Here is a 14,012-nt window from a genome sequence, read left to right as displayed (position 1 = left end):
TTGAATTCGACATATTGATATCTGTCATCCAGGTAACTTTCATCCACTTGTATGCTAACCCTCTTATGCCATATCTCTCTAGTTTATTCATTAATATAGAATGATCAATCGTATCAAACGCCTTTTTTAAGTCTATAAAAACACCAACAGTATATTCCTTATTATCTATAGCATTAGATATCCCTTCTACAAGTTCCATCACTGCCATCGAAGTGGACCTTTTCACTCTAAAGCCATATTGGTTATCACTTAGGAGATTATGCTTCTCAATATATTTATCAAGTCTATTAACAAATAACTTTTCTAAAATTTTTGAGAACTGTGGGAGCAGTGATATTGGCCTATAATTGGTAAACTGACTTCTCTCTCCGTTTTTATGGATTGGAATAACTTTTGCTATTTTCATTTGTGAGGGAAATACACCAGTTTGAAAGGACCGATTACAAATGTATGCGAAAGGTTGCACTATATATTCTATAATACTTTTAACTAATATCATGTCAATACCAAAACAGTCAGTGGACTTTTTTATTTTTAAATGTCTTCACAATGTTAATTATTTCTCTATGAGTTACAGCACCAATAAACATGGAGGACACATTCTGAGTAATATGTTTATTTAGGTCGTTATTATTTCTTGACTCTGGAATTTCTTTTGCTAAATTAAAGCCAACATTTACAAAGAAATCATTAAATTCATTTGCAATGTCTTTAGTTTTATCAAGCACAATATCTTTATCTTTTTTAAAATAATCTGGATAATTCTTATTTTTTGAGCCCTTTTTGATTATACTATTTAATATCCTCCATGTTTCTTGTGTGTTACTTCTACTTTGCTCCAATAATTTGTGGTAATATTCTTTCTTACTTGTTCTTATAACATTTACTAATCTATTTTTATATAACTTGTACTTTATTTCAGCATCTTTTGTCCTCTGTTTTATGAATCTCTTATATAGATTATTTTTCTTTTTACATGCATCTTCTATCCCCTTTGTGATCCATGGCTTATTTGATCTGTGATGCTTTCTAGTGATTTTCATTAAAGGACAATGTTTTTCATATAGTGAAATTACAGTTGATAAGAATACATCATATGCACTATTTGAATCTTCATTTGCAAAAACCTCATTCCAATTGTGTTCCTTTAAGTCCACCTGGAGGGCAGCAATGGCTCTTGTTGTTCTAAGTCGTATCATATCAAATATTTGATTCTTTTGTTTAGTTTTAATCCAAAAATAATTTTGAAAAATTGCAAAAACAGGAAGATGATCGCTTATATCAGTTATAAGAAGTCCACCTACTATTTCATGGTCAATTTTATTTGTGAATATATTATCTATCAATGTAGCTGTATCAATTGTTATTCTACTTGGTTTTATAATTACAGGGAAAAGGGAGTTACTATACATTGTATTTATGAAATCTGTTGTTTTCTGATGTCCATTTGGGTTTAGCAAATCTATATTAAAATCACCACAAATTATTTGCACTTTTTTATCATTTAGGTTGCTAAACATAGCAGCAAGTTTTTCATTGAATGTCTCAAGGCATGAACCTGGTGTCCTATAGATGCAACTTATAATTATATTGTTAGCTTTTTCAACATGGATCTCAATAGTGACACATTCCAATACGTTATCTATGGTGCTTGACATACATTCAATCAGACTACATTTCAAAACTTTATCTACATATAAGGCAACACCGCCTCCTTTTTTATTCACCCTGTTCATTGTAAATAATTCGTATCCTTCCAGTCCCATTTCACTAATTTTCTCATTATCGAGCCATGTTTCTGATATTGCAATTATATTAAACTTTTTTAACTTACTTAAACATTCTGTAATTTTAGAAATTTTTTTATACAGGCTTCTACTATTGAAATGTATGACCGACAATGCATTTGCCATTTTAATATTCATATTGAATTGGTCATCCGTATAGTACTCACAAGTATTATTGGTGTTATTGTAGAAGTGGGTATCTGGGTCAATGTTACTTTCAGGGTCATGCATGTTGTGCTCTGCATAGTTAAACGTTTTGAAGTTCGTTTTCTCAGTGTGTGTGGCAAAATAACCACCTTGACAGTCCTTTTCATAATCAAATTCTTCCTCTTCAATATCTCTGAATGGAAACCTATAATCTGTGTCCAAACTTGTCATTTATGTGTTTTTGTTTTTGTTGTTGTTTTTTGAGCCGTAAGGCCAGAAACACTTTCCATACCCATTGTTCATTATCCAATCGTCACTTTTCCAATAGATTCCAGAGCAGATTCCTGATTATTTATATTGCTCTAAGTCTTTGAGTTCTCTTATCATCACAACTTTCGCTTCTTCGGGATTGCCATTTAGTCTTATCATTACTTTGCAGTTCCTCGTCCATGTCGCTTGTATCTTATTTTGTTTTCTCAGGCTGCGTGCCTGTCTTGCAATTTCAGCAGTCTTTTTCGTTAAATGTTCATTTAAATACACACCAGTCCCTTTAAGCTTCTTACCCTGTTTCAGTAACTCAATCTTTGTTTTGCGACTCACAAACCGAAGAATAATTGATGGCTTTGTTTTACTGTCTTTCCTGGGGAGCGTGTGGCATGCTGCAATATGATGGCTCTGAATACTTACATTCTTCGTTTGAAGGAATTTTATCACATGCTGTTGAAGCGTTTGCAGCTCCTCTACCGGGGCATCTTCACTATCTTTACCTCCCCCAGCTGTTACTCCGGCGTAGGTTCGGTGTTGCGTCTCCAGTCCACTTATGACTAAATCATCCATTCTTGTGTAATGTTCAAGGTCCTCGATTCGCCGTTCCAAGTCGTCTATTTTCTTGTCCTTGTCCTTTATGAGGTTTTTTAGTTGTTTTATTTCATCCATTAGGTCATGTAGCATACCTTGTTGTTTAGCCACTTTGCTCAGTTCATCAGACATGAAATTAAGCGATTTCCTAATCTCCTCCAACTCCTCTTCAACTCCTGGGTTTGCTTTTTTAGGCGGCATTTTGAAAATGATGAGATTTGTATTTCCTTGTGATGGCCCGTTGAAGTCACTGTTGATTAACTTGTTGGTTGAGCCTTGGCCTAGTGGCTGCTGCAGGAGCCTGGGCCTAGTGGCTGCTGGAGGATCCTGGGCCTAGTGGCTGCTGGAAGAGCCTGGGCCTGGTGGCTGCTGGAAGAGCCTTGGCCTGGTGGCTGCTGGAGGGTCCTGGGCCTGGTGGCTGCTGGAGGGTCCTGGGCCTGGTGGCTGCTGGAGGGTCCTGGGCCTGGTGGAGCAGGAGGGTCCTGGGCCTGGTGGCTGCTGGAGGGTCTTGGGCCTGGTGGCTGCTGGAGGGTCCTGGGCCTGGTGGAGCAGGAGGGTCCTGGGCCTGGTGGCTGCTGGAGGATCCTGGGCCTGGTGGCTGCTGGAGGATCCTGGGCCTGGTGGCTGCTGGAGGGTCCTGGGCCTGGTGGAGCAGGAGGGTCCTGGGCCTGGTGGCTGCTGCAGGGTCCTGGGCCTGGTGGCTGCTGCAGGAGCCTGGGCCTGGTGGCTGCTGGAAGAGCCTTGGCCTAGTGGCTTATTTTTCAGTTTTGGTGCAACAAGCTACCAATTGTCTGGTGTTCGTTTCTTTTTCCGTAGATATGTGTGCTGCACTGTGCTGCTGTCCGTGTCTGACAGTTATTGTGACTAACTGTCAGTGACTGGCAGTGTTGATTCGTTTAAACTAACACGTTCATCTCCCTGTAACCAGGTTGCTCTCCTCACATCCAATTTGTGGGGCACATGCTCTAAAAACGTTCAACAACACCAACACAACTCTTCACATAATCCTTTCTTCTACCACGGTGTAGAAAGGAAGAGTCCTATCTACCCCGTGGTTTTTGCATTAAACATTATGGGACAAAAGATTTCCTATATGTGTCTTGGTGATAGCAGAGATGAATCCGGCTGTTTAGATGGAGAGGTGCTCCATCTAAACATTTATGCAGAAGGTCAGAATTAACTTTACAACTACAAAATAAAGTTAAACCCATTTTGATGTTTATTTCTCTCTTTCTCTATTGACCAACCTAGAATGTAAGTGTTGATTATACCTTTACCCATGCTTGTGCCTGCACTTACCATTGCATGCTGAAGAAGACGGAGGATAACCAGCCAACAACCAAGTCTCACATAGTGTAGGTGTAGGTGTGGAAGACAATGTTCTTCTTTGCTTGTCAATTACTGTGATGGACCGAGCAGTGAAAGAAACTTAGGCACAGGTTAAAGTCCAAAAAAATGATTTTTTATTTAACCCAAAAGCACAATTGGTTAAATCATGCAAAAAGAATCAAAATCTTGGGCCCATAAAAGAGGTCAAAATAACAGAACTCTACTCAAAGTTGACAACACTACTGACAACTCAAACAAACCTAACTTAAGGAGACAAAGGGGAAACTTAAATAGTGGCTGATCAGCCCACAAAACAGGAGAAGGGGTAAAACACAACTAACTAAACCAAACATAATGAACTCCAATCCCCCCCCATGGTCCTGAGTTATGACATGAACCAATTTGTAGTCTTCCTTTAAAACTCGCTCCGCCCCTTTTCCACCTCTTGGCTCCTTAATCAAGGGACTGGGACAGCTGCAACTAAGAAAACAAACAAGATTAATCATACATAACAGTGTAAACTAAAATGTGCGCACTTATTTTAGAATACAGTGTCATGTGGATATGTGAATTAACTCTAAACCAAAACCAGTTACTTATTGTCCTGTAAATTAATTCCTATATTTAAAGAAATACAAATATGAATGCGATGTTACTTATAAGCCTCTACACTAACATGGTGGGTATTACCACTGTGTGGCTGTAAGTGCAGCCATCACAATTACAAATACTCAAGAAAAGCAACGTAAAACAAACCAAAACTGTTATAAAACCTTGTTTTAAAACAGTTACTGATTTCTATTCATCATATGATGATCAAAACTGGTTTTACTGGCCAGTTATGATAATTTGGGGATGTAGTGTAATGAAGGTCCTACTCCTGACAACACTTTATACAATACAATTGTGTTGAAAATAGGAGAATTGAGGCAGAGATGAGGTGCAGACCCGCCGTGTGCTTATTCACCAACACTGACGGCCACTAAAATGTAACACAAAACAATGTAGCCCACTGGTGGGACATCTGATGTTAACTGTAGTGATGGTCTGTGGAGCTAAAGTGTCATAAAGACAGTGCTTCAGAAACACTGAGGCTGAGGTCGGCTGGCCAGAGTCACATGACCTGATGCAGTGGTTTATAATCAGGTCCTGAAGCAGTGACATAAGGAGACGACTCAATGGTGGTTACTTTGGTGATGATTTTGGTGAACCAGTGTATAACACACACACACACACACACACACACACACACACACACACACACACATATATATATATATATATAAAATAACTAATTAATGTGCATAAACAATAGAATAGAGAAGCTGCTAATAGTCAAAATAGCTGAAACAGCTTAATTTAAAATATGTTTTTGCATTTCTTTGTGTCTGACGGTGTTGACAAAAACCTTGCACTGCTCCAGCACGAACATAAATTATTAAAAAATGTTTCACCTGGGAGATCGTACCAAAACATGGTGAGACAGCCAAAACTTTGTGTAACAATTATATGTAAATATGTTTTTGAAAAATCTAAAAATATATTTTAGAAAATTAAAACCTGTTTTGTCCCTAATCTCAGGAATCACTGTCTAACCTTAACCAGCACTTTAATGACGTTAAATAGTCTTTTCCAAACTTTGAGGAAAATGAACGAACATGTGTGGATTGATTCTAAACGGTTCTCATGTTTCCTTATTTTTCCGATCTCGTCAGGGACGTGTTGGGTGCCCGGAAGCATAATAATATAATAATATGTTGACGATATTTTACCTAGCCTAAAATATTACACTTTGGGAGTGAGAACGTGTTTTGTATTCACACATCAAGTAGTTCAGATACTTTTCTGGGCCCAAAGGGATTTGCCTCTTTTCCAGGGATCAAATAGGGATTCCTGTCAGGAGAATGTGTAAACCTTTACACTGTAGAACTTCCTTATTTGAGTTACTGTTTCTTTCAATGAGGCATTTTTGTTTTGGGGTTGAGCGTAGAGCATTCATGAGTTGTCTTTATAAAAAGGCAACTCATGAACTTAAGATGATTGGTGAGTTTTCTGTAAAATGAAAGGGAGTTTGGGAATCAAACCCAGGAATCTTTAAGTGTACAGAGGTTATTCATAAAATGCTTTAAACTTAAATGGAGGTGTCGTAACTTGATTTGTTTTCAGGGTAGTTGTTTAAAAAGTAGTGAGGAACACACACACACACACACACGCACAAACACACACTCAGAGGTGAAGTGGGGAGAAGAATTGGATGACACACAATGAGGGACAGAGGGAGGGACTGGATTACCATAGAAACTGCTCTGACTGCTCAGAGAAGCAGGCAAAAAGGTGAAAGCTGTCCAATCGTCAGGGTCACAGATCAACCAAGCCGCTCTGCTGATGACTGACTGCAGCTAATGTTCACTTATTGCTGAAATACAGGGAAAGGTTGCAGTCGTGGTGTCAATCACAGCTGCGCTGCAGTCAAAGGCTTTTGGATGTTTCTGCAATTTCTCAGCTATTCTGATGGGCAACAGAATAGAAGCCATATGGAGTAAGAGTCATCGCCGGCAGGGGTAAGCTCTTTGTCTTACAGCAGATTGTAGTGATTCAGGTATTTATGAGTTCGATGCTGTTGCATTTACACAACAACTAATGAACTTCCAGACACTTATTTTTGTTCCAGAACATTTTCCAAAGCAGTAATATCCTCTTAAACATCCATTCAAAAACACATTTTCTGACTTAGCCTTATGTAACTGCATGCCTCACCCTGGAACTACACTCAATATGAGTTCAGAGGCAAATGGTTTGAGAGTTTCAGGCTTTTCCAGAAGCTACTTTTTATATTAAATTTTTTCCTGATACTTAATGTAAAGATTGGATTCAGTCAATACCCATACAGGATGAAAATGCGTTAGCATATCGTGTCCTATCATGCTATTATGATTAGACAGAACAGTTCAGGTGTCTGCAAACTGTTCTTCATAGTTCTGAAAAGCGTAAGGGAGCTAACAGAAAAGGAAATAAAGAAGCACCAAAGGTTTATGGGGGATTGCAACATGCTTTGCAAAAGGAATAGCTGCAATATACAATCTTTGTGATTTGCAGGAAACATGTATTTCTGGCACATATCTTTGTATTGTATAATTGTGAAAGACTCATGAAAATGTTTTTCATTTGTCAGTGGACACACATTTTCTTTCTTTTCTTTTGGCTTTGTGCACTTTTATATTTTTGAAAATGTCATATATTTGAGAAAGCTACAGATCTGAGACACATTAAAAGAAAGGCGCCAACAGAGACACCACGACACATTTATGGCCTTGAAACTAATGCTCCAAATATTGAACCTATCGTCACACTTTCAAGATATATTTATTCCCCTTTTTGGTGTTTGACACAAAAACGTGTTCTCACTGAACATTAGTTTAGATGTAGATGGTCATTTTAACTCGAAACAAACATATTCCTTTAGTTTACTGGAACTCTATAATAAGCTAACATGCAGAGGTACACCTGATGTGACTCTTTCCGTGAAGAAGCTACAATGTTGCCTGAGTGAACCCTGTTTAGTTGGAAACTGTTGACTTTGCTGATGCTGTTGCTGACTGCATGACATGAAATTACTCAGGGATTGTGATGACAGGAATGGGTAATATGTAATCAGTGGAGTGAGAGAGACCAATGTACAGAGGGATGCATAAAGACACGTAGGGAAAGTGTGGTTACTTATTGCTGAGTTAATGGAGTGAGAAGGCTCTGAATCAGCAACATACCCTTGTACACAGGAAGGCAAACAAGCACTGTGAATGAGCAGCATACAACAGGGGGACAAACAGATTGTGCAAAGGCCCCAGTGAACAGTTAATGGGAGGAGTGGGGTTGGAAAGCAGTAGCTCTTTATTATATTGCCCTCAATATAATAATAAGATAAGTTAAGAGAACATTTTTTAAAGGACTTTTATGCTTTTAGCTATAGATAGGTGGCAGATTTAGATTGCAGGCATGGTTTCATTGTAAGCTGATGCAAAGTTGTTCTGAGCAAACAGCGGATGAGAAAACGTTTCTGTTTCTGATGGGAGCAGATCCTTAGAGGACGAAAGTTACTAAAAGTTTAATAACAGAAAAAAACAAATCTATGTTATAGATTAAAAATTGTGTGGATTTGTATAATTTTTCTGTGCTAACCAGTGATAACAAGAAATAAAACTGGTTTTTGAGTTTTCCAGTTAGAGTGGACGAGGCTAAGCATCAGGCTTTCAAAAGATTCAAAACTCTGTCTGAGTCTTTGGTTGATTAATAAGCTGGTGTGAAAGATTGGTGCACCCCCCTTCATGGATTCTGACAGTATAACTCGGGGGTGTTCATTCATTTAAACTAACATCCTGCTGCTACCAGGTTTCTGTCGGGCAGAGTTGATCGATTTGTTGATCTTTACTCTTTGTGGAGATGTGGGTGCTATATTGTTCTTTCTTTGTAGTTTTTTTGTGTTAAATTTGTTTTTTGTGATTTTTGGTTTGTTTTTTGTCTGGGAGCTGACACAGTCTCTAAGGGGATGTTGTTCTGGGGGAATAACAGGAGGATTGAATCTTGAAGCTCACATCATTTTTTGGACACCAGTCAGACAGCCAGAAATTTAAGGAGAACATGCAGCTAAACATGTCACTCCTGGTCCAATTGGCGAGCAGACCAGCAAAAACGACAGTGTTTTGGCAAAGTTACACACCAGTTTATTATTAATTTTACTGAATCTATGTTTACCCTTAGCCAGCAGTTTTAAATTTCCCTTAATGTCGCTAACTCTGGCCCCTGAAAGACAACTGACTGTAGTTGCTAGTGTCTCTAGCTTCATATGTCTCAGAATCGCCAAATACAAGAGATGGTTAGACATATAAGCAGGTTGGTGGTGTACCCGGGACATCTGTTTAGGACTACACTTCCTCCTCACCGTTACCCAGACATCCTATTTTCCCGGCTGCTTGGGATAATCTGCCAGGGAAAGCTAACGGGAACTAAGCTACCTTCGGTTGCACCGAAATTCTAGCTGCTATACTGCTGTGAAAAAATTATTTTGCCCCCTTGTTGATATTAAACAAAGATAATCAAAATCAGAATACTTTATTAAGTCAAGAGGAAAGTATGTGTTGCTGACACTTCCCACAGAGTGCAGTAGTGCTTTTAACTCAGTCCAGTTTATTGTCAATATCCTGTCCGAGGCATTTGTAGTCCCGCTCTATGTCCACATCGACTCCCTGAATTGACACAGTGGTCATTGTTTTCCTGGTCCTCTTAAAGTCTGCAATTGTTTCCTTGGTCTTTGCCACATTGATCTACGGATGATTCTTCTTGCACTACACGACAAAGGAGTCCACCACAACCTGGTACTCCATCGCATTACCCCTAGCAATACATCCAACCACCGCAGAGGAAAAGCCTTGGACGGTGGCAGATCCCTGCAGTGGACGGAGTCTACGGTGTTAAGGGTGAACAGGAAAGGGGAGAGAGCAGTCTCTTGTGGTGCTCTGATGTTGCTGATCACCTTATAAGACAGCGGTCCCCAACCTTTTTTGCACCACAGACCAGTTTAATGTCAGACAATATTTTCATGGACCGGCCTTTACGGTGTCACAGGTACCAGTCCAAATTTCGTCAGACAGGTTGCATTTACTATATTTTTCAGACCATAAGGCGCACAGGATTATAAGGTGGACTAAGCGAAACAAAACAGTCAGACTTTACTCAACTCATTCTTCTTGCTTCCGTATCATTGATTCATTAATTCTGAATTCTCTGGCAGCTGCTCTATTCCCATGTTGTTGCAGTCTATTAATGACTAACCTCATATTGTGGATGAATGATCTCAGTTGTTCTCCTGACTGAAGTTTGGTCCATTTACAGCATCCTGCCATGTGATTGCATTTGTCCCTCACCATCAGGAACCCTCACGTTAACTTTTATCAAGTGGAAAAAAGTTAGCGTTCTTCCTCCAGCTTCACTGTGTTTATGCTATGCTAACATAGCTGTGTCGCTAGCGATCACGTAGCACATCATTATATACCAGCTAGCCCAACTTCAGTAACCCTACAAACATCACTGCTGTTTAGTTTTCTGTCTTCATTCATGTTGGAAGTGACAGCAGAGCTGTACGTTTGAATTTTCTCAGAAATCTCTCAGTCAGAACATGGTATACCATGTTTAGGTGGAAACTAGCGAGCTAACTTCCGCTAACTTCCTGCTAACTTCTAACTCTGTTACATGTAATAAATTGTGTTTTCATGGATTCCTGGATGTTAAACTTAATAGTTACACCTGGTAAAGCAGCAACACTGATCATTTTATTAAAGATGAAAGAATTTAGACAGTTTTTAACTCTCAGTGATGCCGCAGGGTTAGTTTGACTTTGGGACCTGAACCGGACGGAGTTTTGCTCCGCGAGGCTCCTGACTACGGTAGCTGTAATGCTACGACAATCCATCAAGTGGTGCGGCTTTGTAGCTTACCAAAGTCATGCTAAAACATTTTTTGACAGATTTTTGAGCCTACCAAATAAAAATCGGTTCGAGGTCAGTAAGCACAACCAGAATTCATACTTAAGGCGCATCGGATTATAAGAGGCACTGTTGATTTTTGAGAAAATTAAAAGATTTTAAGTGCACCTTATAGTGCAGAAAATACGGTAATCTTAAAATTTGATGATCTGAAACATGTAAGTATGACAAGAAGCTGTCCATGAATCTCAATGAGCTGAAGCACAAATGTTAAGAAGACTGTGTGAAACCATCTGAAGAACTGACAAAGGCATGGTTTACAAGCTACTGAATAATGCTACTACTTTGTTTTTTAACAGAACTCCATAAAATACTGTGAAAAAGTTTTAATGTACCTTTGAAACCATTGCAGATGCCCACAGAACATACACAGAACCAGGAACACTACTTGATAAGATAAGAGAAAATCTGATGAAATAAAATTCCGATAAATGACTGCTGTCTTTGTTTATTTCTAGGTAAACACTCATACATGGACAGGACCAATGATGGTAGAGGAGAAACCTGCCAGAAGTCCAAACATACATGCTGAATCCTTCTCTCTCATATCAAAATAACTTTTGCTCTCACGATGTCATCAAGATATGAGGTTCCTTCAGATATCAATGAGGATACGTTCCACAATATCCTCAACTCTTCCTCCCCATCCTCACCAACTCAGTCTTGCAGCATAGACGAGTCGTACAAGTACATCTTCCTTCCCATTTGTTATTCCTTCACATTCATCTTTAGCATCTCTCTTAACTCTGTCATCCTCTACCGTTCTTTCCGTCGGACCAAACGCTGGAATGCTTCTTTAATATACATGGTTAACCTGGCCTCTACAGACTTTATGTACGGCCTGTCGCTGCCATTTCTTGTAGGAAGTTACATAATGCGGGACCGCTGGGTTTTTGGGGACTTCATGTGCCGTGTGGTTCGTTTTCTCTTCTACTTTAACCTCTATTGCTCCATCTTCTTCCTCACTTGTATCTCTGTGCACAGATACCTTGGTATTTGCCATCCAATGAAAGTGATAACGCTGGAGACCAAGAAGGCCGTCAAGTGCACTTGTGTCCTTGTTTGGATAATAGTATTTGCTTTGACTTGCCCCATCTTCCGTTTTGCTCAGACTGGTCATGTGACAAGATTAACAGGGTTTGGAAGCAATGTAAGTACTGACAACCCGAGTAATGGCATATCATCAGAAAATGGTAATGCGGGCTATGGCAAATTGGACGGGGTGATTGAAGAGTACCAGAACTGCTGGGATGATGCCATCGATAAGGAGTTTCCTGATTATGTACCCTATGGCATCACGCTCCATTTGCTGGGCTTTTTTGTGCCATTTTCCATAATCGCTTACTGTTACTCTCACGTAGTTCTGACCATATTTAGGACACTGCATTCTCAGCCCTCACTGTGCAGAAATCCAATGGATGAATGCATGGAGAGAAGAGATGGGAAAGCCTCAGCAGTTGTTCGAACGGGAAGAAGACGAAGCAATGGATTGCAGAAGATGGCGGGACGAGATGAAGGGATTTCCATTTCACTTGGTGCGCACTCCCCATATGCCAGTCGAAGGCGTAAATCTATCAAAACTATTATCACTATCACCCTGCTATTTGCGCTGTGTTTCTTCCCCTTTCATGTTACCAGAACCATCTTTCTTTTGCTGAAAGTGACCAAGGGAGTTCCCTGTCACACCATGACGGCAGTCTCTATGTGCTATAAGATTACCAGACCTTTAGCATCGTTCAATGCATGGCTCAATGCCCTTCTTTACTTTCTGACTAAAGATAAAGGAGGAGCTCACTGCTGCCAAGCAGTAAACACCCCTACCCAGCAGCATGCTATGCTACGGTTGCCACTAAGAGTGATGGGAAAAGGAGAGGGTGAAGTGGACAAAGAAACAGAAGACCGTATTGACAAAAAAGAGAATAAAGCATGTCAAAGTCCATCATATATGAACAGAGCAAAAGTTAAATATATAGCTGAATGAACTTCAGATGCACTGCTGGATGTTATTTATAGACACCAATGAGCAACATTAGTAACAAGTGAATCAATCCTGCTTCATGTTAATCATTTATGTAAATCTTATTTTGAGATCCACTACCCACATCTTGGTGTAGGGACTCACTGACATTGGTTTTAGCTAGCTGGACAATATGCATTACAATACCACGAAATTACTCAAGGAACATGGCAAACCAGTAAAGACACTGTCACCAGCTGCTAAGCTCCCAAGATCCCAATCAAATTCAACATCTGCAATACATACCGGGAGAAGTCTTGATTCCCTGGGCCAAACCTTTAACTCCAGAAGACCTACTGGCAACATCCTCCTACCAGACACCAGTAAACACCAGATGTCCACCATATCCTGACAACTGGAATCAAAGAACACAGAAGACTGAAATTAACAACTATAAATATCCACGCATATATACAAGGGAAACAAACAAATGTCACCATTTTTAGACTCAGTGAAATCGAAAGCCAATATCACAGACTGTACATAAAAGATCGAAGTACCAACGGCAAGATTTGTGAAAGCAAGCAGAGGATGTGATGTAACTTCCTCCCAAGGGAATACTTCATCAACTACTGTTGGCTGAATCCTGTCAGAATGCTTATTTATTGCTACTGTCAATGTAACATTTACACAATAGTTATAAACTTTAATTCTGCAGGTTAAAAATGTAAATGCATAGCCATTGCATTTATAATATTTTAATCTCTTCATGTAAAATAAAATAATTATGTACGATATTCTTAGTGTCATGGTTTCTTCTTGCAGACACATGATACAATCAAGCATTAAATGTTTGTTAAACGATGGTGTGTCACATCAGTATTACATAAAGTTGCTGCTCTGTACAGGGAATGAAGCTACACCTTTAGTTACAAAGCCAGCAAACCACTTGCATCCCTACACGTAACGATTTTGCAAGGGGAAATTAGCCGTTGAACTATTTGTACCAGTCTGTAAACATGTTTGTATATGTAAGTCTACAAAGGAAATGATCCCACTGAAAATTGAAAAATTAAATTTGACTTAAATTTGGTGGCCTGTGGATAGAATGAATGGGTGATGCCTGAGGAGCTACTCCTTTGATATCTGTCTAAGGTCGCATGTTTCATTCTCAAGGCTTCCATAACAAATGTGGCCTTTGGCAAAGTTTATTTCAGCCTGCATATAGCATAGGTTCCCAGTAAACATTTGTTTATTGTTGTCTGCACAACACATGCTAGCCAGCACAGAATCACACAGTCATCCACAAAATCCCATGAAAGGCACTGGAGCACAGTTTATAAACATTTCAGGGGGGCGACCATGACTCCAGCTGAACTAAAGCACCAACAAGTCCAA

General features: G+C 39.5%; 1 protein-coding gene across 1 annotated transcript; it reads left to right on the top strand.

The window, feature by feature from the left end:
* The first annotated feature begins 6,465 nt into the window (after positions 1-6,465).
* Positions 6,466-13,193, top strand: LOC102784619 (P2Y purinoceptor 3-like). The gene is made up of 2 exons (XM_006809051.2): positions 6,466-6,682; positions 11,116-13,193. The coding sequence occupies exon 2, from the start codon at positions 11,229-11,231 to the stop codon at positions 12,636-12,638; it is 1,410 nt and encodes a 469-aa protein (XP_006809114.1). The 5' UTR covers positions 6,466-6,682; positions 11,116-11,228; the 3' UTR covers positions 12,639-13,193.
* Positions 13,194-14,012: the final 819 nt, after the last annotated feature.

This window comes from Neolamprologus brichardi, chromosome 3, assembly GCF_056152115.1.
Source record: "Neolamprologus brichardi isolate AB-2024 chromosome 3, ASM5615211v1, whole genome shotgun sequence".
NCBI lineage: Eukaryota > Metazoa > Chordata > Actinopteri > Cichliformes > Cichlidae > Neolamprologus > Neolamprologus brichardi.
The sequence above is the reverse complement of the archived record's forward strand: the minus strand, read 5'-3'. Positions and strand labels throughout refer to the sequence as shown.